The sequence below is a fragment of the Budorcas taxicolor genome, chromosome 3, assembly GCF_023091745.1.
Source record: "Budorcas taxicolor isolate Tak-1 chromosome 3, Takin1.1, whole genome shotgun sequence".
NCBI lineage: Eukaryota > Metazoa > Chordata > Mammalia > Artiodactyla > Bovidae > Budorcas > Budorcas taxicolor.
This window is the reverse complement of record NC_068912.1, coordinates 83,713,176-83,740,486: the sequence shown is the minus strand read 5'-3', so window position 1 is coordinate 83,740,486 and position 27,311 is coordinate 83,713,176. Positions and strand designations below refer to the sequence as shown.

The 27,311-nt window shown below is 38.4% G+C and overlaps 1 protein-coding gene across 1 annotated transcript in view; it reads left to right on the top strand.

The window, feature by feature from the left end:
• Window positions 1-27,311, top strand: part of PATJ (PATJ crumbs cell polarity complex component) — a 371,645-nt gene that overhangs the window by 230,302 nt on the left and 114,032 nt on the right. Inside the window, exon 29 of the mRNA XM_052636620.1 lies at window positions 22,016-22,088. Coding sequence (XP_052492580.1) covers window positions 22,016-22,088 — 73 coding nt within the window. The remainder of the gene's footprint in view (window positions 1-22,015; window positions 22,089-27,311) is intronic.

Below are 27,311 nucleotides of genomic sequence, written 5' to 3'. Positions count from 1 at the left end.
CGCTTTATTAATTAATTAATGATTCAGTTTCTATAGGGAAGGAACTAATCATTTGACTAAGAACTCTTATCTAAAGTGATCAGTTCTTTTCTAAAGCAAAACTGAACTCTCAGCCTTAGTGATTATAAAAAGAAACCATCAATTCACTCAGCCTGGGCTTGAAATTCACTCATGATACCACAGCTGTTTGAGCTTGGTCAGTTTCCTGAGCTATTTCATAAATTGTCTAATGTATTAGTACATGTAAATTGCCTGGAAATATGGGCTCAACATATATGGCTGGTATAGAGATGAAGATGGTGGTGATGATGGCAAAAAATGTGGGAGGGGGGCAGGATGAGGTAAAAGAGAAGGAAAGTAGTAATTAGGGTGAAAGAAAGAGGAGGGAAAAAAAGAACCACTTCTCATATATACATGGTTTAATTCCAGAATCTTGACTATTTTTTGAGTGAATCACATTCACAGTTTAAGAATGCTCTAATTAACATCATAATGGTTAAGCACTGGAAGACATAGCTACAGACATTATATACAACCATTTCTAGTAAATGTTAGAATAAGAGATGAGGACACAGCCTACCTAAAATGTCCTTTTTAGTTTCCTGTCTGCTGTTGCTAGACTGCTGCTGCTGCTGCTTCTCTGTTGTCTTCTATTTTTAATGATGACCTGATATTCTAACAAGGAGTAGAATGCTTATTAATTGAGGAATGTACAAAGAGAAACCTAATTAACATGAATGAATCCTCATGTCAATATAATATAGTAAATTTTACTAAGTAATATTAAATAGGGCCAGAATTCAAAGCACTTAAGGAGTTAAGAAAGAAAATCTAAATGAAAAAATTTTGTTGTTCATTAGCTGCGGACATCACTAATAGGGGTAGCTTGGTAGATTGGTGTCCTATTCATGTGTGGTAACCTGTGCATTTATGTGCTAAGCAATATGGCACCCTTGCTTCTTTGGGCTGATTGACTAGTTCATGCCTCATTTAGACACATCTTTCAACCTCTGCCTATGTATTACCTCCTTCAGACTATTGTTACAAGAATAAGTTTTGCCTATTTTGGAACCAAATCCTGAAACACTTAAGTACTGATTTGTTACCAAGTTTCAAGAGGTTAGCACTTAAATCATCTCAGTACAACAGATGCAATTATACTTTTCTTTAAAATGGCATAACTTGCTTTGTGTTATATGTGTGCTGAGTCACTTCAGTCATGTCCGACTCTTTGTGATCCCACGGACGGTAGCCCATGGCTGCAGGCTTCTCTGTCCATGGAATTCTCCAGGCAAGAATACGGGAGTGGGTTGCTATTTTCCTTCTCCAGGGGATCTTCCCAACCCAGGAACTGAACCTGCATCTCTTAACACCTCCTGCATCGGCAGGCGGGTTCATTACCGCCAGTACCACCTGAGAAGCCCTTGTGTTATATAATGTTACTTTAAAAACCAATCTTTATAAATTATATTCCTTTGATTATTGCTTCTATATGGCAGTATTTCCTTCCTTTGTTGAAACTGCTGATTCCCTGTGCATTTCCAATATACAGAAAATTTTGGCTTTTATACCTGAGTAACTCTTTTTCAAATTTATTGACAAGGGAGATAAGAATGGGAACTGGCTACAGGTTTAGGAGAATGAGTAGCAGTAAAATAATCACAGGAAGGTGTGAAAATATGCCACAGGTAACATTTTAATTAACTAGGGCTTTTAGTCTGTAGTGATATACGTTTGTGTAATCACGTCCTTGTTGTAACACTTGCCTTTGTTCATATACTGTTTGATCTATAATTCAAAAAGTGGGTCTGTGAGTCATCAGGGAAAATGAGCAAGTTGCTGCTGTGTGTACATGACATGGGCTTCCCTGGAGGCTCAGATGGTAAAGAATCCACCTGCAAATGCAGGAGACCTGGGTTCCACCCTTGGGTCGGGAAGGGTTCCTGAATAAGAGAATGGCTACCCACTCCAATATTCTTGCCTAGAGAATTCCGTGGACAGAGGAGCTCAGCAGGCTATAGTCCGTGGGGGTCACAAAGATTTCGGACACGACTGAGTGACTAACACTTTCACCTTCAAACACGACTTAGTTACATGATCACTTTTGCCCTTTTCTGCCCGCCTTCTTAGGTTTTGGGCGATACTGTAATCATGTGGTTGTGCCCTGTGCCACGTCTGGGCTGTGGTGCACTCAGTGATTCTACTCTAGATCATCTAGGTGCATATTACACTCTGGGTGCTTACTATGTACCACACATGCAACTCTGAGATTTCCTGTTCCATCCAACCTCCTCTACACGAGCACTGCAATTTCAGTACAGGAGAAGCAGTGTATTAACATGATGAAGAATGAATTGCTGTATTTGGCAGTGCAAGGATCCAAGGAGATTAATGATCTCGCCTGCAGCTCTTGTCATACCTTCCCCCACTATCGAAAATTAAATGTCATGTATAACAACTCACTCTCCATTACTTAATTACATGTGGAAAATGTGTAGTGTTAAAAACTCCTGGGGCTAAAGGAGGCCACATGAAACTGAAACCCTTGGAAAGATTTAGTGCTAGCTGTCAAGCCCTACCGAGTGAAAGTGGACTCACCATGGGACCCACCTCACTGTATCCATTGAACACATGTCTTGTTTTCATAATTAAAAAATACGGTGTGGCCTGTTATCCTCTAGTCTTGTCCCTAAAAGATGATATTGATTCTAAATTAATGTAAATGTCAAAGTAAGTCCATTTGAATAAGATCCTTATTGTGCTCTTGCTTCTTTATATCGAGTTCTGATAAATAGGAGGGAAAAAAGATTGTGGGATCAAGTATGAGTTTGACTTTTACAAGGAAACATTCATGCATTTATTGCATAAGTATTTTCAGAGTGCCTACCTGTGCTGGTGCTGTGGAGTGACACAGAGAACATCATTTCTGCCCGAAGGATGGACACAGAGAGTATAACAGTCTGGTGCCTTATCCAGCGGTGTAAGTGCCAGGACACTGTAGGGACATATAGGAGACACGCCTAACCTGGTCTTTGTAGCCTATGGGGAAGTGTCACAGATAAAGATGGTGAAGCTCAGAGTAGAAGGAAGGAACATAGCTGCATATGTCATTTGATATGATTTCTGTAAATAAGCATTTTCTTACGCTCATGGATCATTACAGGATGCAGTGCCCCTTTTCAAGTGCACAGTAGAACATCATCCATGGCATACATGACAAGGAGCTTTGAGGAAGAGCCCTGTCATTAGCACTGGACTATGTTAGGAGTTGTAGAGAGTGGAGACTCTCCCGCAGTTTCAAGGCTCTTCTGTTTCTCTGTTTAGTTGGCCTGTGTGATAGATCCATAGGTCTCTCAAATGCTCCGAAATCCTGACTCTTTCTTCAGTACTTGTTTTCTGTACTATCAATTTTGAATAGTAATTTTAATTATTAATTTTATATTCATAAGTAGAATTTATAACACTTTTAGTTCAAGAGCAAGGTGGAATTGGAGTGTTTTATGTTTTGATCTTTTGTCAAAAGCATTGGAATTTATGTATCCAAATAAGAAAAATTATTCCCTTTGACAGATTGTGGTAACCTTGGGAAGTTGTGTACATTTCATCCAGTTATCATTCCACTGGGTCCTACACTTCTGAAATCATCTTGAAAGCCTAAGACATACTTTTTGAATATCTACAGTAGCCATAGATTTTCCTCTTTCGAGGGTGGTTGTAGCTAGGTTGTCTGAAATAACCAGAAATTTTACATGAATTCAGGTGCATTTAGTCAACTGTATTTAGTCAGTTAGGTAAAGTGCTTAGCAAGCAAGCCCATCTTTCTTGTTTGACTTGTAAAGGATCTTTGAAAGCCATTATTATTATTTCATGAATAGAATTGCAAATTTTGTTCTTTATTGCTCCTATTTCTTAATACCAGCTTGTGGGAATTATGACTATATGTATTTCACTTTTAGCACTCAGAAACAACTAATTGTGATGGTCACAGAGATAATAGGGGTGTTTTTTCTTTACACTTTTTTGGGGGCAATATTTTTACTTCTCTCACTGTAGAATGCCTGTTTCCTTTGGTAGATGCCCCTCCCCTGAACACACATACATGCCCACAATGTATGTAGTATGATGAAAGAGTAAAACTATTAAATCTAGGTGGAATCTAAAGGAACCAGATCTTTCTCTCACTGCCAAGGTGTCACCAGTGGGTGGACATGAGACCTAAGTTTGAGCAATATGATGCTTTAGGCTTAGAGCAGAAAGCAATAAATTTGAGTGATTTTATATGTATGGTGTTTATTCATGGAGTCACAGGGCCTTGATCAGAGGTGCCTGCTGTGATTTCATTCTTCTTCCTGCTTCCTTGTCCTCTGGAGGTCTCTTAATTCTCATTTGGTCTAAGTCTGATAATATAGCCTGCCTATGTTCTGTGAGATCCCAATATCCCTCTAATAAATTACCTTTTGCTTCAGTTCAGTTCAGTCACTGTCGTGTCTGACTCTGTGACCCCATGGACTACAGCACGCCAGACTTCTCTGTCCATCACCAACTCCTGGAGCTTGCTCAAACTCACATCCATCAAGTCAGTGATGCCATCCGACCATCTCATCCTCTGGCATCCCCTTCTCCTCCTGCCTTCAGTCTTTCCCAGCATCAGGGTGTTTTCCAATGAGTCAGTTTTTCACATCAGGTGGCCAAAGTATTGGAGCTTCATCTTCAGCATCAGTTCTTCCAATGAATATTCAGAACTGATTTCCTTTAGGATTGATCAGTTTGATCTCCTTGCAGCCCAAGGGACTCTTTAACAGTCTTCTGCAACAGTCTTCTCCAACACCACAGTTCAAAGGCATCAATTCTTTGAGTCTAAGCTTTTTTTATGGTCCAACTCTCACATCTGTACATGACTACTGGAAAAACCATAGCTTTGACTATGCTGACTTTTGTCTCTGCAAAGTGATGTCTCTACTTTTTTATATGCTGTCTAGGTTGGTCATAGCTCTTCTTCAAAGGTGCAAGCGTCTTTTAATTTCATGGTTGCAGTTACCATCTGCAGTGATTTTGAAGCCCAGCAAAATAAAGTCTGACACTGTTTCCATTGTTTCCCCATCTATTTGCCATGAAGTGATACGACTGTATGCCATGACTTTAGTTTTTTGAATGTTGCGTTGTAATCCAGCTTTTTCACTCTCCTCTTTCCCTTTCATCAAGAGGCTCTGTAGTTCCTCTTCATTTTCTGCTGTAAGGGTGGTGTCATCTCGTTATCTGAGCTTGCTGCTGCTGCTGCTAAGTCCCTTCAGTCGTGTCCGACTCTGTGTGACCCCATAGGCGGCAGCCCACCAGGCTCCCCCATCCCTGGGATTCTCAAGGCAAGAACACTGGAGTGAGTTGCCATTTCCTTCTCCAATGCATGAAAGTGGAAAGTGAAAGTGAAGTTGTTCAGTCGTGTCCAACTCTAAGCGACCCCATGGACTGCAGCCTACCAGGCTCCTCCGTCCATGGGATTTTCCAGGCAAGAGTACTGGAGTGGGTTGCCATTGAGCTTAAGTTGGCCTAAATTACTTTCTATTGCTTGCTGCCAAAGAGTCCTAATGAATAGGAAGGATGATAAAATTAGAGCTCTCTGAACAAGTCGTGAACAACCAGTGCAAGTTCCCTCTGCTTATATGCATGTCACATGTTAGCTTTTAGCCATGATCCTGAAAAGATATTGTCCTTCAGACATCCTTAGCAGAACCATAAGACCTCGAAACAAGTCCCTCCTGGGGATCCCCAATATGACAAGTTACCACTGCTACTGGCTCTTGAAATGAGATTACTACGATGATTTCAGAGAAATCAAGCAGTATTTTACTCAGTTTTATACTTGGTAGGAAGAGTCACCTTTTATAGTTCATGGCCTTTTGGTGAGGATTGGATGTCTGAACAACATTCAGGCTGTTCCTGACAGGATGAAGAGAGTGGCTGTGAGTATCTACTGCACTGTCTTTAGAAAGAGTCTCTATGAGAAACTTGATAGGCTATCATTTATCCCATCCAGTCCTAAAACTCCCATATTAACTCTCGCACCAACCTGCACTGTGAGATAATTTGAGTCAACTTTTCCTCTGTACAGTTGGCAATCATTATTTAGAACTTGCCTGGGGCCACCTTTGCAAACCGTGGATTTAGATGCTGAGTTACTCCCAGCAGCCCTCATTAGTGATTGACATTGTTTGGAATGCCAAGGAAATAGAGGTCATAAATCCACTGTCGTTGGACATTTATTTCAGATTCAGCATGGTCAGCTATTTTGGTGGTTTCTTCCAGTTGGGAATTAGAAACTGTTTAGTGTGTTCATATGGTTAGAAATATCTCCTGGAATCTTTTCAGAAAGGAGTTTTGCTCCCACTGAGATGTAATGATCTGCTTTGTATTACCTGTTACTGCTGGTTCATTTGCATAGAACTTTCCTGGATGAATGTTAATTTATTGTCATGTTTCAATTAATATGGCAAATATAGATTTTATTTTTTCCATCCTCAAGTATCTGACATCACTATTTTTAGTACAGTCAGAAAAAAAATTATCTAGGCCTGTTTAGTTGTATTCATATGTTCCTCATATATGCAGCTTTGTGTGTATATGCACCTAAACAATGTGCTAGGCTCCAGACTGTAGTAGTAATCATTCTATACAGAACAGGTTGCACAAAATTAAATCAACTTACTTAGGAATCCAGGTTGAATTCAGGCACATAGCTTCTACTTTTGATATAATGCTATTTTGTTGACATGAAATAAGATTCTACGGCTTTAGTGAAAATGAATTTCCAAGAGGCAAGACCAGATCTGTTCTGAAGACAAAATGATTTTAAGTGATAATGTAATTCAAATGTATTCTCATCACACTTGTACTTTTTTGTCTTAGTCAATTTTTTAAATTGTGATAAAATATGCATAACGTAAAATCCACCTTATTAGCCATTTTTAAGTGTACAATTAAGTAGCATTAAGTATATTCATATTATTGTACAACCATCACCACCATCTATCTACAAAACAGTTTATACCTTGCAAAACTGAAACCCCATACCCATTGACAAGTAACACCCATTCTCTCGTTCCCCCCACCTCCTGGCAACTATCTTTCTGCTTTCTGAATTTAACTACACTGGATACCTTGTAAAAGTGGGCTCATACAGTATTTATCCTTTTGCTACTGGCTTATTTCACTTATCACAATGTTTTCAAGGTTCATCCATGTTGCAGCATATGTCAGAATTATCTTCCTTTTTTAAAACTGAATGATGTCCCATTGTATTTGTCCATTCATCTGTTGAGAAACACTTGGGTTGCTTCGACTTTTTAACTATTGTGAATAATAGTACTATGAACATGAGTGTACAGATGTCTGTTTGAGACTCTATTCTCAATTCTTTTCCATATATATCCAGAAGTGAAATTGCTGAATTACGTGACAATTCTACTTTTAATTTTTTGAGGAACTACTATATTTCCCATAGCAACTGCACTGTACTGCATTCCTACTGACTGTAGGCAAGGGTTCCAGTTTCTCTACAACCTCATCAACTCTTACTATTTTCTTTCTTTCTTTTTTTGATAGTAGCTGGGTATGACTATTGGGTATGACTTATTCTTTGGAGAGAGATCTTTTCAAGTCATTGCCTGTCTTTTAGTCAGGTTGTTTTGTTGGTGAGTTTAGGAATTCTTTTATGTATTCTGGATATTAACTCATCATCAGATATATGATTTGCAAAAGTTTTCTCTCATTCCATAGATTGTCTTTTCCACTCTGTTGATCCACTGAGTTTTTCATGTTAATGTAGTCCAATTTATCTATTTGCTATTGCTTGGGCTTTTGGTGTCAGATCCAAGATATTGCATCATTGCCAAATCCAATGTCATGAATTTCCCCATGTTTTCTTGTAACAGTTTTATAATTTTAGCTCTTATGTTTAGGTCTTTGATCCATTTTGAGTTAATTTTTGTATATGCTGTAGGGGAATAATCCAACTTCAGTCTTTTGCATGTGGATATCCAGGTTTCCCTGTACCATTTGTTGAAAAGATCATCCATTCTCCCATTGAATAATCCTGGAGCCCTTGTTGGAATCATTTGCCCCTGCATTCGAGATTTATTTCAGGGCTTCCTATTTATTCCATTGGTTTATGTGTTTGTTCTTAAGCCAGTACTACATTGTTTTGATTACTATAGCATCGTATTGTGAAATTAGGAAGGGTGAAACCTCCAACTTTGTTCTTTTTTTTCAGGATTGTTTTGGCTATTCCGTATACATTTTAGGATGGAACACATTTTTACTTTTAAAAGAAGGAAAATGGCTCCTTGGAGATATCTCAGACCCTAATAAATTGAAAGTCATGGAATTCTACAAATGCATGCAGGCACATACAGCTCATTACATCAGATGTCTTTTTTTCATCATTCAGAAATTTTTGTCATAGGCTCAGTGTCTTTTCCTGAAGGATAAATACATTTTCTTCATATCTCATTAATCTTTCTTTCAACTACAATTTGTAGCATTCTTTTAGAGATTATGTTAGAGAGAGAATCTCATATTTAATCCTAAGGCATTAGTCAATGATTGCTGGATTGATGCTTCAAATAGCATGTTATTGAAATCTCTTACTACAGTTTAATTATGATTACAAGTTTGAGGGATAAGATATAAACATAAAGGGTTTTTATCAACAAATCTCTGTATGTGACATGTGTATACTTATAAGAATACAGTGAGGTATTAGAAGAACAGAAAAAAGTTGCTGAGAAAACCCATGTAAGCAGTTTAGAAATTCAGAGGAGAGAGAGATTACTGTTACAGAAGTGGATACAGCAAGAGCTAGTTAATGCTACCTGAGAATATTTACATAGGGAAAAAAAATGTCCAAACTGCATGAACAAATTTCAGTATTTATTGAGTACCTACGGTATCTCAAATACTATATAAGACATGCACATATATAACTCTACATCAAGCAAAGCAAGCACCAAAAGAGGGACCTCTATGCTGTTGGGTTATTCACAGTATATTTGCAGGCTTGGTTGCACAGAGGGGTTTCCACAGTTGAGAAGGGAGTGATTTGAATTGACTGAGACACACAGAAAGCAGAGCAAGGAAACCAGCAGGGACACTGTTGTTAACGTGAAAAGTATTTGAATTAGATGGTGACATAGGATCAGAACAAAAGAGGAAAAAAAGAATGAAATCTTTAGAATGAATCCTTCAGACTTGGTAATCTCTATGGGTATAAGGGTTGATGGTTGAATGAATTAAGAGTAACTGAGAACTTTGCTTGATGTGAGCATTTGAGACTTAAATTTATATTATAAAACATTGAATGTAAACTATTGTTACTATGAGATAAGGTTCAAACACGGGGTCAGGAAGATCCCCTGGAAGGAAATGACAACCCACTCCAAAATTCTTTTCCTGGGACATCCTGTGGACGGAGGAGCCTGGCTGGCTACAGTCCATGGGGTCGCAAAGAGCTGGACATGAGTTAGTGACTAAATAAGAACAACAACATTGTTACTATGCTTTAGTGTTTGACATATTATCCCTTAATTCTATTAGAATATATTATCCTAATTTTATAGATTAAGAAGTAAGATTTTTTTAAAGTTGCTTAGTATATTGTTTATGTCTTACTGATGGAACTGAAGATAGAACTGTACATCTACCTAGGTGTCCTTAGGACTGGATTTCTTTCCAGAATAGCACCTAGTTGTCTTACACTATAGATAATCCTGAATTCATTTTTTAACTAGGGTATAATTTCTACTCAAAGCAATAGATTTTAAGTGTTCAATTTGTTGAGTTTTGATAATATAAAATATATGCCTGTGTAGCCATCACTCAAAACAAAAATATAAGAAATTCATTCACCCTGGCAAGTTTCCTGGTGCTCCTTTCCAGTTAGTTCCTCCTCCCAGAACCAACACTTCTGATTTCTGTCACCAAAGATTCATTTTAACTTTTCTTGAGCTTCATGAAAAAAAAAAAAAATCAAACAGCATCTATTATTTTGTGTCTGGTTTTTTTCATTTTATATAATTTTTAAAAGATTTATCCTTGTTGTCATGTATATCAATAGTTCCTTAAATTATTGAGGAATACCACCCCAATCTGTGAACATTCCACAATTTGATGATCCATCCTGCTGAAGGTGGATATTTGTGTTGTTTCCAGATTTTAGCTATTCTGATTTAAGTATAAGCATGATATTGGGGGGGAAAAGTTATAGAATAAACTTGTTTAAGACATATTTGAGTCAGGATAGACTCAGTTATGCTTCGGTAACTAGCAGCCCAAATCTCAGTGGCTTAAAACAACAAAGATTTATTTCTTTCTCAAGTTACATGTCCACCTGGGCTCAGCAAGGGGGCCTCTCTGCTCACTACGGTCCTTCAAGTACCCAGTCAACAGAAGTTCCATCTCAGCTTGTGTTTCCATAATCACCAGGGCAGAAAAGCAAACATAGTTAATCAAGTACTGGTTCCATTTTAAAGGTGAAGAAAAACACAAGCCAGAGGATTTATGAATATCCCTAATTACTATCGCAGGAGACTACTGGGAGAATTACACTCCATCGTACTGTTCACCACCCAACCTGCACTATCAAGCACAATGAATATTTCAAAGCATTGTATAGTCATTATATTTATATGAGGGATGGATAATGTAGATGTGACACTCCAAAGTTTTTTCTTTTTTAGTCGCTCAGTCATATCTGACTCTTTGCAACCCCATGGACTGTAGCCTATCAGGCTCCTCTGTCCATGGGATTTTCCAGGCATGAGTACTGGAGTGGGTTGCCGTTTCCTTCTCCAGAGGATCTTCCCAACCCAGGGATCAAACCCAGGTCTCCCACATTGTAGGCAGATGCTTTACCGTCTGAGCCACCAGGGAAATCCACTCCAAACTTGAGTAAGAAAAGTTGATCAAGTCAGAGTGAACAAACTTAGAACTCTGCACCGGATTTTCATCTTGAAGAAAATTATGAAATAAATTTATGAGTAAATTGTGACCCAGTGGAACTTTTCCCCAAGGTAGATCTGGGGATAATAGCTTGGGTATATGAGAGAAGAAGATATTTGTGGCTTTGGGTCAAGCTATTAAAATGGGAAACACCATAACACAATAGTTAAAAGAGTAGGTTTTGAAACCAGATAGCTGGGGCCTCAGCTTGCTATTTATTAGCTTTGAGACTTTAGTCAGTATCTTAATCTCTGTGTAAAGTAAAGAAAATAATTGTAACTACCACTTAGAGCTGTTATGAAGGTTAAATGAGTTAACGTATAAAAAAGAACAGTGGTACATGGTAAGAACTCAAAAGTTATGCTTTTGGTGATCACGTTTTCCAAATCAATACATTTTGCTATGTATTACTTTTCTCATTGTGTAACAAACTACCACAAATTTAATGGCTTAGACCAACACACATTTATTATCTGGTAGTTCAGTAGGTCAGAAGTCTGACACAGAGGGGTTGGGCTCTCTATTTAACATATCACAAAGCAGAAATCAAGATGCTGGCTAGATTGACTTCTCTTCTGGAGCCTTGGGGAGAAATTCACTTCCAGGCTCATTCTTCTTAAGTTTATTTCCTTGTTGGTTCTTTTTTTTTTTTCTTTTAAACTTTTTATTTTGTCTTGGGGTATAAGCAATTAATAATGTTGTGATAGTTTTAGTCATATGTATGCATGTATCCTGGAGAAGGAAATGGCAACCCACTCCATGGAAAAACCCATGGACAGAAGAGCCTGGTGGGTTACAGTCTGTGGGGTCTCAGAGTCAGGCACAGCTCAGCGTCTACTACTACTGCTACTATACATGTGTCCATTCACCCCCAAACACCCCTTTCATCCAGGCTGCCCTATAACACTGAATAGAGTTCCCTGTGCTTGTCCTTGTTTTTTTTCTTCAGTTGCCATGGTTCTTTGTGACCCTATGGACTACAACATGCCAGGCTCCCCGGTCCTTCACTATCTTCTGGAGTCTGCTCAAACTCATGTCCATTGAGTCACTGAAGCTATCTAACCATCTCATTCTCTGCCCACCCTCTTCTCCTTTTGCCTTCTATCTTTCCCAGCATCAAGGAGATCTTTTCCAATGAGTCGGCTCATCACATTAGGTGGACAAATTATTGGAAATTAAGCTTCAGCATCAGTCTTTCCAATGAATATTCAGGGTTTATTACCTTTAGTATTGACTGGTTTGATCTCCTTGTAGTCCAAGAGACTCTCAAGAGTCTTCTGCACCACAATTTGAAAGCATCAATTTTTTGGCACTAAGCCTTCTTTATTGTCCAGCGTTCATGTCTGTACCTGACAGAAAAAAACCATAACTTTGACTATACAGACCTTTGTTAGAAAAGGGATGTCTCTGCTTTTTAATATACTGTCATAAGTTTGTCATAGCCTTTTTTCCAAGGAGCAAAAGTCTTTTAATTTCATGGTTGCAGTCACTGTCTGCAATGATTTTGGAGCCCAAGAAAAGAAAATCTGTCACTGCTTCCACATTTTCCCCTTGTATTTGCTTGTTGGTTATCCTAAAATGGATATAGCAGTGTATACATGTCCATCCCAAACTCCCAACTATCCCTTCTCCCTGTTCGTTCCCGCTGCAACCATAAGTTCATTCTCTAAGTCTGTGAGTCTCTTTCTGTTTTTTAAGTTCATTTGTATCATTTCTTTCATTCTTTTTCTTGTCTGAGTAATACTCTATTGTATACATGTACTACATTTTCTTTATCCATCCCTCTGTCAGTTGACATTTAGGCTGCTTCCATGTCTTGGCTGTTGTAAACAGTGCTGTAGTGAACATTGGGTGCCGGGGTCCAGCCCCAGTGGATACAGGGTGATTCGAAGGTGGGGATGGAGTCAGCGTCCTTGGAAAAATACATATTTAATTACAGATATATAGAGAGATTAGAAACGGATAGTGTAGTAGGAAAATTAGTGGAGAAAAAGAGGCTGAATAACTTGGTTTACATGCAATAGCATCCATGCTCCAGATGGGAATTCAGCCAGAGAAATGGAGAGCAAGAAAGAAACAACATGGGGGAATCAGTCTTTTCAGAAACTGATCCGATTTCTTCATTTTGGGGTTTGCTTATATACCTTCTGTTACACATAGGGATGAATACAGAGTCACGCAGGGGTCAGCAGTCCTGACCTTTATCAAAATCAGGTGCTTCACATAAAAAGGTCTTAGGGATTTTACATCATCTTCTGGCCATGAGTGAGACCTGCTGACATTTTATGATCCTTTCTTTCTGATAACCAAAAAACTTATTTCTTCCAAGGGTGTTTTTTCTTAAACCAGGCACCACCCTCCAAATAAAGTTACATTCCTATAGGGTGAGGGTTTAGTGAGTTACAATCAAGAAAGGAATTTATTTAACCCAAGGTTAACATGATTAATCTTAAAGGTTAATACTTATTTCTCCTATATGCTTAAAGGTTAATACTTATTTCTTCTATATGTTAGTTATATCATTATAAGGGCAGGGAATATGGAGATTTAGCAGCAAACATCAGCCCAACAAATGAAAATCCTTTCACCAATGCTCCCCTTAAGATCTATTTAGTCTTAAGATAGTGATAAAGTTACATTTTTACATAGCAAGGACACAGTGATTTATAACAAAGTACAGTGATCTATTACAAAAGAGAAAATTCATTAACTCAAAAAGTCTAGTATTGCTAACCTTAAAAACTACTATATGTCCTTTTCTATATTCCAAATACATTGATTAATATATTCCCAGGTGCCTAAGATATGGAGGCCTGGCGGCAATCATTGACTCAACAATGAGAAAAGCCCTATGCTAATTAAGACTTTCAAAATACTCCAAACCTCTCTGTGCTGTTTATGGTTGAGAGGTAGTAAACAATCATGTGTGTAGTGGCAGGAGTATGGATAATCCTGTCACACAAGCTAGTCTGTCAGCAGAGAGGTTTGACCTAAGACACCCTTGTTACACTCAGGGCAGGGAATTAGCAGCAATTATTGACACAACAAATGAAAAACCCTTCACCAATATAATTCCTAAGCAACCCATTATACTAATAATTTCTAACTCCCCAAAAGAATTTGCCTTTGGTAAGTCTAAAACATCTCGTGCCTCTCAGGTTGGGAGGCTGTAAACAATCACATGTGGCTGGACGAACCTATACAGGCGGGCTAGATAACCTTCAGAGGAGTCCGTAAGCGGAAACACTCTTGTCACGCCCAGGAATTTTTATTGCCTTGGAGCTGCACGTTTACTCCTTCTCCAAGAGAAACGGTTATGGGGGAGAGCCCCCCGTAAAGTCAGAGGTGTAGGTGAGGGCATAAAACAGACTCTGGTTTTGGGGTTAGATGCTCAGGAACAGGGGGTTTCCTGAGGCTTGATCATGCCTTTGTGTATGCCAAGCCTTCCTCATGACCTTTGCCATGGGCGGAGTTCCTCATGCTGGCCCCCGGCAGTTGGGGTGCCTTTATCTTTTCCCCACTCCAGTATTCTTGCCTGGAGAATCCCCTGGACAGAGGAGCCTGGTGGGCCACAGTCCACTGGGTCACAAATAGTCGGACATGACTGAAGCAACTTAGCATTCACCCACACATATCCTTTTAGATCAGGTTTTGGTACAGTATGGAGGTTCCTTGTTGGTTCTTAGTTGGAGATTTCTCTTAGTTTTTAACGGTCATTCACATTATTTGTCATGAGGCCCCTTTTATCCTCAAGCCAGAGATGATACTTGTAATCTCTGACTTTCTATCTCCGACCTCCTGACATTCCTTAGAATTCTTGTAGGTCAGCCTACTAACTTTAGAGATCAAGACAATCTCTAAAGTTAGTAGGCTCCAAAGAGTGAAATTTCCAGATTTAAAGGAGACATGTGATTAGGTCTTGCCCAACATGGTAATCTGCCTTTATCTTAAGGTCATCAGTGCTATGTAATATAACCTAATCATGGAAGTGAAATTCATCCTATTTACAACCTATAAGCCAGAAAGCAGGTGTCTTGGGAGACCTCTTAGAATTCTGCCCAATACATATTGCATGATTTTTACCAATGTGAATATAACAGCATTGAATTGACATCAGGATCCAGAATATATCTTTGTCATAAATATAAATATATTCTGCAAACAAAAAACTGAAATTGGGTATGTTCCTAGTATCCTTTTGGAGAAAAACTACACTGATAGTCCCTAGATAGAAATTCCACTGTCATAATTGTCTGTTTACTTAGCTGTGTTCCTCACTAATTGCTAACATCATCAAAGGTAGGAATCATGTTTTATTCATCTTTGCTTTCATAACATAAATATTTGTTAAATAAACCAATGAATATATTCAAAATAAATTCAGAGCTGTATTGTTGAGCTGCAATCAATTAAACTCTAGCTAGTGTAAATTAAAAGGAGAATTTATTGTAAGAATGCAAGGATATCTTGTGGACTCTTAAGAAAAAGTCATGCAGCTGAGACTCTGAAGAGAAGGAACCAGAGCAACTCCAGAGACATCACCAGAAGGAAGTTCTAACCTCATTGTTTAGTGAGGTATTTTCTAGATACCACACTCTTGAGTCCCTGAGTCTGTTCTAAATTTTCAGCCCCTGGGAGAGAGAATCTCATCTGCTTAAAATGAGACAGATGTCTGCTTCTTAAATCCACTGAAGGTGAGGTCAACTGTTAGTGTTACAAAGTATAGACCATCCACGGAATCACTGTGAGTTGGGCAGACACCCCAAGAAATGTTCATTAATTTGGTAAGTACCAATTGCTGGCTGACTGCAGCCAGCACATTGTCACTAATTGGTGAAGAAGCTTGGAAAGCATAGGGCACACCTTTGATAGTTCTGCTTCATATCTTTTCCTGCTTGTTAAGACCTCTTTTACTCAACAGACATTTATAGCATACTTACTCTCTCCTAGGTATTCTGCTACAAGCAGAGGACATAAAGAAATAAGACCCTATCTCTGTGTTTAAAAAGGAGAGAGAATAGCACAAATAATTTTAATAGAGCATGGCAAGTCCAGTGATAAGGACATACCTATATAGGCTTCCATACCTTGGAAATCTCACTTTTATCCATGATAGAAGTCCACTGTCTGTCTGCCAACAACTGTTACATCCTCAACAGGGAATGTAAATTGGTGTAGCTGCTATAGAAAAAAGAATGGAAGTTCCTCAAAAAACTAAAAATAGAGTTGCTATATGACCCTGCAATCCCACTCCTGGGCGTGTATCCAGAGAAAACTATAATTCAAAAAGATGAATGCACCCCAGTGTTCATTGTAGCACTACTTACAATAGCCAAGACATGGAAACAACCCAGATATCCATTCATAGATAAATGGATAAAGAATATTTATACAATGGAATATTACTCAATCATCAAAAAGGATGAAACAATGTCATTGGGAACAACATGGATGGACCTAGAGATTACATTCTAAATGAAGTCATAAAGAAAAAGACAAATACCACACTGAGGTCACTTATATGTGGAATCTAAAATATAACTCAAATGAACTTATCTACAAAGCAGGAACAGACTCACAGACACAGAGAACAGACTTGTGGTGGCCAAGGGGATAGGGCTTTGGAGAGAGATGGATTGGGAGTTTGGGATTCACAGATGCAAGGTATTATATAGAGAATAAACAATCAAGTCCTAATATATAGCATAAGGAACTATATTCAGTATTCTATAATAATAGAAATTATATCAGAATATCATAATAGAAAAGAATATGAAAAAGGATGTATATATATCTATATTTTATATATATACATATATATAATCTCCCCTCTGGATATAAGCAGGATTATATGGCAACTCTGTTTTTAGTTTTTTGAGGAACCTCTATGAATAACCATATTCATATAACTGTATCACTTTGCTTTGTAGTAGAAATTCATACAACATTGTAAATCAACTATGCTTCAATAAAATGAACTTTTAAAAAGATACAAATCATGCAAAATAAATAAATGAAAATACCAGCGAATAACTTCAACTACAATTTCTGATTATGTGCTGTATGGGGCACCAAGATATAAGAAATTTGTGTTGATTATACTGGAAATGAAAAGTTAATTATGAAGCAAACAGATTTCATTCCTTGTGAATCATGGACTATGAGAGGTCAGAGGATCCCCAGAAGTCTTTCAGGCTAACTGTCCTTGTGAAGCATAACTGCTTTCTCTCCTTTAGTTTCCTTCTTCCCACTTCTTTCTCTTTAAAATTGTTGTCTTGTCTGTCATGCAGAGTGAAGTAAGTCAGAAAGAGAAAAACAAATATCATATATTAATACATATATATGGAGAAGGCAATGGCACCCCACTCCAGTACTCTTGCCTGGAAAATTCCATGGATGGAGGAGCCTGGTAGGCTGCAGTCCACGGGGTCGCGAAGAGTCGGACATGACTGAGCAACTTCACTTTGACTTTTCACTTTCATGCATTGGAGAAGGAAATGGCAACCCACTCCAGTGTTCTTGCCTAGAGAATCCCAGAGATGGGGGAGCCTGGTGGGCTGCCGTCTATGGGGTCACACAGAGTCAGACACAACTGAAGCGACTTAGAAGAAGAAGAATACATATATATGCAATCCAGAAAAATGGTACTATGAACCTATTTGCAGGGCAGGAATAGAGACACAGATGTAGAGAACAGATTTGTGGACACCAGAGGGAGAAGAAGAGGGTGGCATGAATTGAGAGAATGAGAGTGACATGAACACACTACCATGTGTAAAATAGCTAGCTAGTGGGAAGCTACTGTATAGAACAGGGAGCTCAGCTCAGTGCTCTGTGATGACATAGAGGGGTGAGATGGGGACAGTGGGAGGGAGGCCAAGAGAGAGTGGATATATGTGTATATACACACACACACATACACATATATAGCTGATTCACATTGTTGTACAGCAAAAACTAATACAACATTGTAAAGCAATTATTATTATTATTAGGGACTTCCCTATAGCTCAGATAGTAAAGAATCTGCCTGCAATGCAGGAGACATGGGTTCCATCTCTGGGTGGGGAAGATACCCTGGAGGAGGGTATAGCAATCTTCTCCAATATTCTTGCCTGGAGAATCCCATGGACAGAGGGGCCTGGCAGGCCACAGTCCATAGGATCGCAAAGAGTCAGACATGACTAAGCGACCAACACACACAAAACAATTATACTCCAGTTAAAAAAAATCACTCCCCTGATGACAGTGTCTGTGAACACTCACTCATGAGTGGATTGTGAAGGATTATGAACTGTAACTTCTTATAGCAGCTTTCCTGTCTCCACTGAAGTTTTCTATTCTGCGAGGTTTAAAAAAATTAATATGGACTTTAAAAGCCATTAAAGTCATACTGTTTGGGGGGGAAATTATTAAATTATGAAGTGATAACTTGGTCCAGTTAATCATTATTTCTCAATAAAAACTTATGTGCAGCTATATTTTTAATGCCTGTAACCTTTGAAAGAGATATGAAAGGCCATCTGCTTAATTACTGCCAAATTCTGCCCCATGGGCTCTGAATCTGGAGCAGACATGTCCTGTTGGCTTTCAGTTCTAAGCTAGAGCTGAGCTCTATTGTGTTATTCCCTGGGGGAAACTGAGTGGGAAAGGAAATCACCTCTGGAAAAATGCTGTTACTTACCCAGGGGTGACTGATTGCTGCTTCTGTGTATGAGAAAACTGCTGAGAAATGGATTGTACTCCCTGAAAAAAACAGCCATCTCTTAACATAATAGTGCATGCTTAAGGCATCTATAATGCTGTCAGAAGAAACAGACATATTCTTCATGCTCTATGTCAGTCTGTGATTTTAGTTTTCTCCCTTTTGCTTTGGTTTGGCTGGTGTGCTAGATAATTCAAGAATTTTAAAAGGTTAAAGCCCAGCTCAATGGACATGAATTTGAGTAAACTCTGGGAGTTGGTGATGAACAGGGAGGCCTGGCATGCTGTAGTCCATGGGGTCACAAAGAGTCGGACACAACTGAGCAACGGAACTGACTGACTGAAAGCAAGAAATGGGACCTAGACCTCATCTCTTTATGTTCTGCCTTATTCCAAAAGAATTTTTGTCAGCTTAGAAGTTTTACAGTTCATCCTACTTACTTAAGAGGTCAGGAAACTGATTTTCTTAGAAGTGATTTCCCCAGAATCTTAAAGTCAGTGGTAGTTCTAGAACTGAAACTACTTCTGTCTCCTTATTGAAATTAGTGATCGTTACTTTATGTATTTTATTTTTATTTTTTTTATTTTGACTGCATGGGGTCTTCATTGTAGTGCACAAGCTCCTCTAGTTACAGTGCATGGGCTTTCTCTGGTTATAGCATGCAGTCATTAGCTGCATCATGCCAGCTTATTTGCAGTATTTGCCATCTTAGTTCCCAGGATCAAACTGGGCCTCCTTCATTGGAGTGCAGAGTGTTATCCACTTGACCACTAGGCAAGTCCCTTAAAATAACTGTGTTTAGTAAGGACCCTACATAAGAATCTTCAAGTTGTGAACTTTCAAAGATGTAAATGTGCTTTCCATCACTGTCAGCCGTGAGTGAAACTGCAGCTTGCCCTCTGTCTGCTATTGCTGATGATCCTTCAGCTTTCCTGTCTCCCATCTCCTCTCCCTCCTCTAGTTAGTAGCTCTTCTTGCCTGTTCACTTGATGCCAGCCCCTGTATGGCAGCTGTACTGTGTTACTATACTTTTTAAGGTACTACACTGTAAGATTAAATGTATTTTCTTTATTTTTGTATTTTTTAATATATTTTTGTGAAAAGTATTATAAACCTATTACAATAGAGTATTATATAGCCAATTATGTTAGTTGGATACCTAGGCTTTGTTGAACTTCAAACAAATTGGACTTAACGAATGTGTTCTAGGAACAGAACTCATTTACATGTAGGGCACTTACTGTACAGACAGTTAACCAGGCACTGTGTTTGCCTTAGGTGATGTAATAGTAGGAAGGTTATGAGTCCTGTCCTTGGAGTGCTTACTGTCTAAGGTGAAGACAGATTTGAAACCAATGTGCATACAAACCAGTTAAGTAAACTGTGAAAGTAAACAGATCTAGGATTATAGATAGGTGCTATAAGCATATAGTGAAAGTCATGGAATGCTTGTTTCCAGAAATTACATTTATTGTGACCTATGGAAAAGAAATTTTTAAAAAATCAGACAAAGGATTTGAGCACCAAGTATTCAGAACAAAAAAGAGGACGAGAAAAGGCCATGAGGTGGATGGAGCTTGGCTCAGCTGAGAAATGGAAAGAAGGTCTGTGTAGCTGGGTTTGAGCAGAGTAAGGAAGCAGTGAGAATAAGATAAGTTCAAAGGTGGGGGCTGGGGCCAGATTCATCAATGCCTGATAACTTCCCTAACAATTCTGTACTTGATCCTCATGCATTAAGGAATCGTAGGAAGATCTTAAGCAGGGGGTAGAAATATAATCAGATTTATATTTTAGAACTGTAATAACTGCTGGGTGAAGAATGGACAGAGGATGAAGAGTATAAGTAGGGAGACCAAATAGGAGGTTTTTACTTTAATTCAGAAAAAAAATGATGATAACTTGTACTAGGATAGATGGAAAGAAATGCAAACATTCAAGATACATTTTAAAGGTTGAATCAATAAGACATCTTAATGGATTGGGTATACAGTTGAGGGGTGAGAGTTCAAGAATGACTTTAGGTTCCTGGTTAAACAATTGGGTGAATATTGTTGATATTTACTAAGGTGGGGAGGAAGTTGGCTATGGAATCCTTTGGGAACTGAGTGGAACAAAGAACTCTGTTTTATTTAAAATATTGCTAAGACCTCTAGTGGAATATAATGTAGGTGTTGGGTTTGCAGATCCTAGGTACAGAAAAATATCTAAGCTAAATGTGAATTTGGAAGACATCAGTATATAGTTTTTTAATTAAGGGAAATAAACATAGTTGAGATTATTGAGAAGGATGAGTAGGGTATAGATTTAATATAAAGAAAGGCATTTCAGGTAAAGGCAGTGATGTGATTAAAGCCTCAAAGTAGGAATGACATCGACCAGGGGATCTTTTTCCATTTGGAGAGACATAAAAAATAAAATGTGAAAAGTGCATTTGAGTGCCCTCCTAAATCAGGCAGCGGCTGTCATATGTACACCGAACATGGAGATCTGTGAACAGTCTTAGATCTTTGCACACCAGTAAGAAGTCTCTTTGTTTTATATTGTGAAACCTAAAGTTCACATAAATCTTAAGATAATTATTTTGGTCCTGTGAAGTGAATAAACAGTAAAAGACAGATCTCCTACAGAGCTGCTGCCTACATACCATTTCTAGTAATGTAGTGGAAGTAAGCCCAAACCATCAGAACTGGTATTGATGTTGTTCTGTTCCTGACCCCCAGTAATGAAGTTTCAGCTCCCACTTCTTCTGCTCCAGTTAGGGTAATGAGGAGAAGAATGAACTTAATCCACAAAGCATTGTCTGTCTGTATCTCTGTTCTCCCCATCCATTACTCCTCCTCACACAGTCTGCCCATGCAAGAACTGTCATATACGTCCCATCATCCTTCATATAGCAGAACAAAGCTAGGAGCCAAGTGAGGAGGCTGGGAACCTTTCCAGTTCAAAGAACAAAATGCTCTAGACATTAATGGGCCCAGAGGTTACACCCACCCTGATGAAAATTTTATACTCCTCGGTGTTGAAAGAGTTGGTACCTTTCGAAAAGTATCCTCTGCAGCACCTGACTTACCAAGCAGAAGCTGGCCAACTTCTAGCATCATCATTCTTTGTCACTAATAATTGTATCTTAGATTCCCTTGAGTAATACATCTTTTTGTGCCTAATGGCTTTGCGTGCTTGAAACCAGTGTATATTTACATTTTTAAAAATTTTGTAGTGCTGTGTGTGCATTTTCAACTGAGAACTGAGGAAATGATTCTAATTTGAGCCAAGAATTTAGCATTTGCTGTGTATTGATTCTGCTTATTTTAACATTTGCAGAAATGAAGACGCAGTCAATCAGATGGCCGTTACTCCCTTTCCATTACCATCAAGTTCCCCAACTTCTACTGAGGTAAGATAACTCCTGATTAGTGCTTAGTGACTGAGTTACATGGATTTTCAGTATCTGGTATTCCAAACTCAGAGTTTATTAGCTGGGGAGTTTCCCTAATTAAAATATGAAGTATTTGAGGTATAATTGTAAAGTAATATAAATCAATGTTAAAAAAAAAACACACATTAGAACTTAATCATATCAGTAATGCCTTCCTCAAAATTCCTGAAGTTTCATTCTAGATATGCTCCTGCTGCTAAGTCACTTCAGTCGTGTCTGACTCTGTGTGACCCCATAGACAGCAGCCCACCAGGCTCCCCCATCTCTGGGATTCTCCAGGCAAGGACACTGGAGTGGGCTGCCATTTCCTTCTCCAATGCATGAAAGTGGAAAGTCAAAGTGAAGTTGCTCAGTTGTATCCGACTCTTAGTGACCCCATGGACTGCAGCCCACCAGGCTCCTCCATCCACGGGATTTTCCAGCAATTTGTCCTAATTAAAGATTTCAGAATTTATTAGAAAATTCTCTTTTTTAATGACTGTATTGTACCTTTCTTTGTGGTTTCAAAACTCTTTAATACTATGGTTTTGGGTGTCTTTAAATACTTTCATCTATTAATGAAGAAATTACTAATATTTCAAGATTGCTAACATAGTGATCTTCTAGAGATGAATGGATGGATAGATGGTTAGATATATAGATTAATTAGCTAACAGATTCTCTGCTGAGAGAACATTACATACTCTTCTCATTTTTTACTTATTAATATTAAAAAGCAGAGACATTACTTTGTCAACAAAGGTCTATGTAGTCAAGGCTGTGGTTTTTCCAGTAGTCAGGTATGGATGTGAGAGTTGGACTATAAAGAGAGCTGAGTGCCAAAGAATTGGTGCTTTTGAACGGTGGTGTTGGAGAGGGCTCTTGAGAGTCCCTTGGACTTCAAGGAGATCCAACCAGTACGTCCTAAAGGAGATCGGTCCTGGGTGTTCACTGGAAGGACTGATGTTGAAGTTGAAGCTCCTGTACTTTGGCCACATGATGTGAAGAGCTGACTCATTGGAAAAGACCCTGATGCTGGGAAAGATTGAGGGTAGGAGGAGAAGGGGACAACAGAGGATGAGATGGTTGGATGGCATTACGGACTCAATGGACTTGGGTTTGGGTAGACTCTGGGAGTTGGTGATGGACAGGGAGGCCTGGTGTGCTGCAGTTCATGGGGTCACAAAGAGTCAGACACGACTGAACTGAACTGAACTGATTATTTTTAATTCCCACAATGCATATTTATTTATTATAACTAATCAAACAATGCAGTGTTAGAAAATTTGATTTTCCTTTCCGTACTTCCTCGAGCAAGTTAATATTTACTGTTTAGTATCTTTCCATACTTTTTCCTTTGCTTCCATAACAAAATGAACTGTATGAATAGTGTCCCTTTTAGTAAATATTTGATTGTATAATGCTCATTCTTTCCATTCAACAAGTATTCAGTGAGTGCCTATTACATGTCAGGTACTCTTAAGGGTATTAAATGTCTAGTTATGAATCAGACTGATAAGGCTCCCTGCCATGGTTCAGCTTACATTCCAATGAGAAGATTAACTAGCAAATACATAAATAAACTTAGAGAATTATCAGATAGTGTTCAGTGTCTTGCAGATAATTAAAATTACAATAGGGAATGTGGCTTGTGACCACTTTGATTGGTTACAGGGAAAGCTGCATAGACAAGGTAAAATTTAAATAAAATCAAAATGATAAGAAGGAGCCAGACGTGCAAAAATTAGGAGGGAGAGCTCTCTCTGCAGAGGGAAGAACAATAACTCTCAAGTGAGAATGAGCTAGAGGGTACATTGGGAGCCTGGGGAGTGGTGGGCTAGGATGAGAGGGAGGCAGTGTGAGGTGGGAGGGAGAGAAGAGTTTGATGAGTCAGAGTCAGAAGCTCAGGTTTTAGTCTGTATGCAGTAGAAGCCACTGGGTATTTTTTAACAGGGAGTGAGGTGACCTGAAACAGTCTACCAGGTAGAGAATGGACTATAAGAAGGCAAAAGTAACATGCTAGGCAGCAGACACACACAGACGGCAGAAGCCCAGGCAAGACCTAATCGCAGTTAGATGAGGTGTTGGTATTGGAAGCAAAGCTGATTGTTGATGTTTTGGATGTTGTGTGTGTGTTAATCACTCAGTCTTGTGACACTAGACAAGTGAACTTGAGTGGTTACAGTAACTTCTTGTACTTCATAAGGTTAAGAATAAATGGGAGAACGAGGAGACGATATCTATATCTGTAGATATCTTGTGCCAGGTACGTGGTGAAGTGAAGTGAAAGTGGCTGAGTCGTGTCCAACTCTTTGCGACCCCATGGACTGTGTACAGTCTGTGGAATTCTCCAGGCCAGAATACTGGAGTGGGTAGCCTTTCCCTTCTCCAGGAGACCTTCCTAACCCAGGGATCAAATCTAGGTCTCCCGCATTGCAGGCAGATTCTTTACCAGCTGAGCCACCAGGGAAGCCCAAGAATATTAGAGTGGGGAGCCTATCCCTTCTCCAGCAGATCTTCCCGACCCATGGTAGCTACCCAATAGATGTTAGTACTTAGTTACTAATTCATTTGTGTTTACAGAATGTCATCCAAGTCCTTTTTTTAGATGGGAGGAGGTTAATACTTAATAGAATAATTTTTCCTATAATATTGTTAGTTACAAATTTTCCCATCAAAATAGCATCCCCTTGGAACTGAATTTTTCATTTATCGCCCATACTTTTTCTCAGTACAATGATCAAGGAAACCGGTCTGTCATCAAACTGTAAATCTACTATGAGATCCAGCTCCTATATTTCAGAATGAGTAAAGGTATAGTGTTGGTGTCAACATTTAATTTGAGAGGACCATTTCTGAGGTCTCTGGTTTCTTTTGTTTTCTTTCTTTCAGAAATGACTTCTAATATTAGCTGTGTATTTTCTCTAGTTTATTCCCAGCCAAATGGTTTCTGCTACCTTCCTGTTGACACGGCAACCACTTAGAAGAGGATGATTGAACATAGTACCTACTGTGTTAAACACTATCTTGAATGCATTGTCCCAACTCCTGTTTACATTCATACCTCTGAGAGACAGTATTATTATTTCCACTTTATAGAAGAAGAAACTGGGGTCTAGAGAGGCTATGTAGCGTACCCATACGCCCAGAGGCAGCTGTTATTCAGCATTAGTTTCCTCATCTGTCCCTGGGAGTGTTACCACCAAACCTTCATAGATTTGCAGAGAGTAAAGGAAGTAATGTATATAAAGCATTTAGTACAGCTCATGGCACAAAGTAAACACTCAATAAAGGTGAACTATTTATTCTAATATTTAAATGCATTATTCAATATTAGCTACTATTTTCCTTTTTAAAATTGTGCTAACCACAGAAATTATTCTCATTATTCAATTACCTGTTTTTAAAAAATGCCTTTTACTTTTATTTATACATAGCAGAATCAATAATAAGTCAGAAAAATAACTTGTATTCTGAAAATTTTAAATACTGGTTTTATTTTTGAATAAAGACCAAAAATAGGTATAAAATATAAATAATACCAGTATTAAGTTTCAAGAGCCTTATCACAATTCTTAAATATGAATATGCCATTATTTAATTTTCCAAAATAGATCATATTAGACATTTAAATTTGTTAATAAATAATCATTCTTTTCTCTAAAAGAATATGCTATGTGATACTTGTGTTGCATTTTCACAATGAATTATATAATAAAGAGTTGTTCCTTTATTATATTTATTTATAAATATTTATTTACTTAACTTTATTAAAGTTCAGTTTCTTTCTGGACTTTTGGCCTCTGATAACTGTCACCAAATTCCGAGTGACAGCCACCCTGCAGGTGGTATCTGAGGTACTATGTAGGACTGCTCTGGGCTGTAACACTTCCTTATCCCTTCCATTCACTCGGGTATGCCCTCACTGTGCCATTTTCCTCTGCAGCTGTTTCCAGTAAGTACTTAAGCATAATTCATATCTGATGTATTGTTGAGAGAACTAGCCCATTTAACCAAAGAGATGAAGTACAGCCATATGATTGTGAATTTGAACCTGACATCATAATTCCACATAATTGAACAGCACTTTTATTAAACGCTAATGGGATCTCATATTTGTTCTTTTATTGAACAAATATTTATTGAGCTCTTATTATGTCTCAAGGACTGTTCTAGACACCGAGACTATAGCAGAGAACAAAATCGCTTCGTGCAGTTGTGTGCTAGCAGAGTGAACAAGAGTGCTGGTTGAATACTGAACAAGAAAACATGAGTTCTTGTTTCAGCTCTACCAATCATCTGCTGGGCTTCTGACCTCCATGAAGATACTTAACCTTGCCAAGTCTGCTTTTCTCTGTAAAGCAGATTAATAGCCTTCCCTGCCTGTGTGAACAGGTAGCTATGAGGATTGAGTACTAAATGTAGGTAAAAGTATTTTATAATCCACACAGCTCTATACATATGTAAGGGATTATTAGCATTTCTGCTGCTCTACTTTTGGCAGTTGTAATATTGTTGGGGCACTTACAGAAGTGATTAAGAACATAAACTTGGAAGTTGATAGATCTGAACCCTAATTGTTGCTTTGACATTCACTAGCAGAATGAACCTGAAACTTAAGCTCAATAAGCTTGTGTTTCTTTACTTTTAAAAGGCATTTGATAGTAATAATTTTCTAGATTTCTTAGAAGAGCTGAATAATGTTTATAAAACTTTTAGCATTGTTCTTGGCACACACTAAGAACTCACCATAGTTGTGGCTGTACTTGTATTGCACAGGCCTCTAGCAGGACTCTCAGCCTCCGGCATCTTTGGTATTTAGCAGTTACATTTAATGTAGGATTTCTTTTCTTCTTGTATTTGTCTTCTTGATCAAATACTTTTAATATCCATTTCTTGCTTATCAGAGCTGTATTTCAAAATCTTGTTTCAAGGTTATAATTAAGGCTTTATACTTGCCTCCACTAATCACCCGTCTTTTCTCACTAGTGTGAGTGCCCCTGCCGGGCACTCCACATATACATGTGTTGAATTTTCCCTCCTTATGCTTTTGTTCCTGTTGTTTCTACCTAGGTTGCGTTCCCACTTCCTCTTTATTAGTTAATAACCTTTATTCATTCATTGACCTTATTAATTCATAAGTCCTTGGAGAATCGCTTTTTTGAATCCTCTTTCCAAGTTTTCTATGACTTAAAATGAATA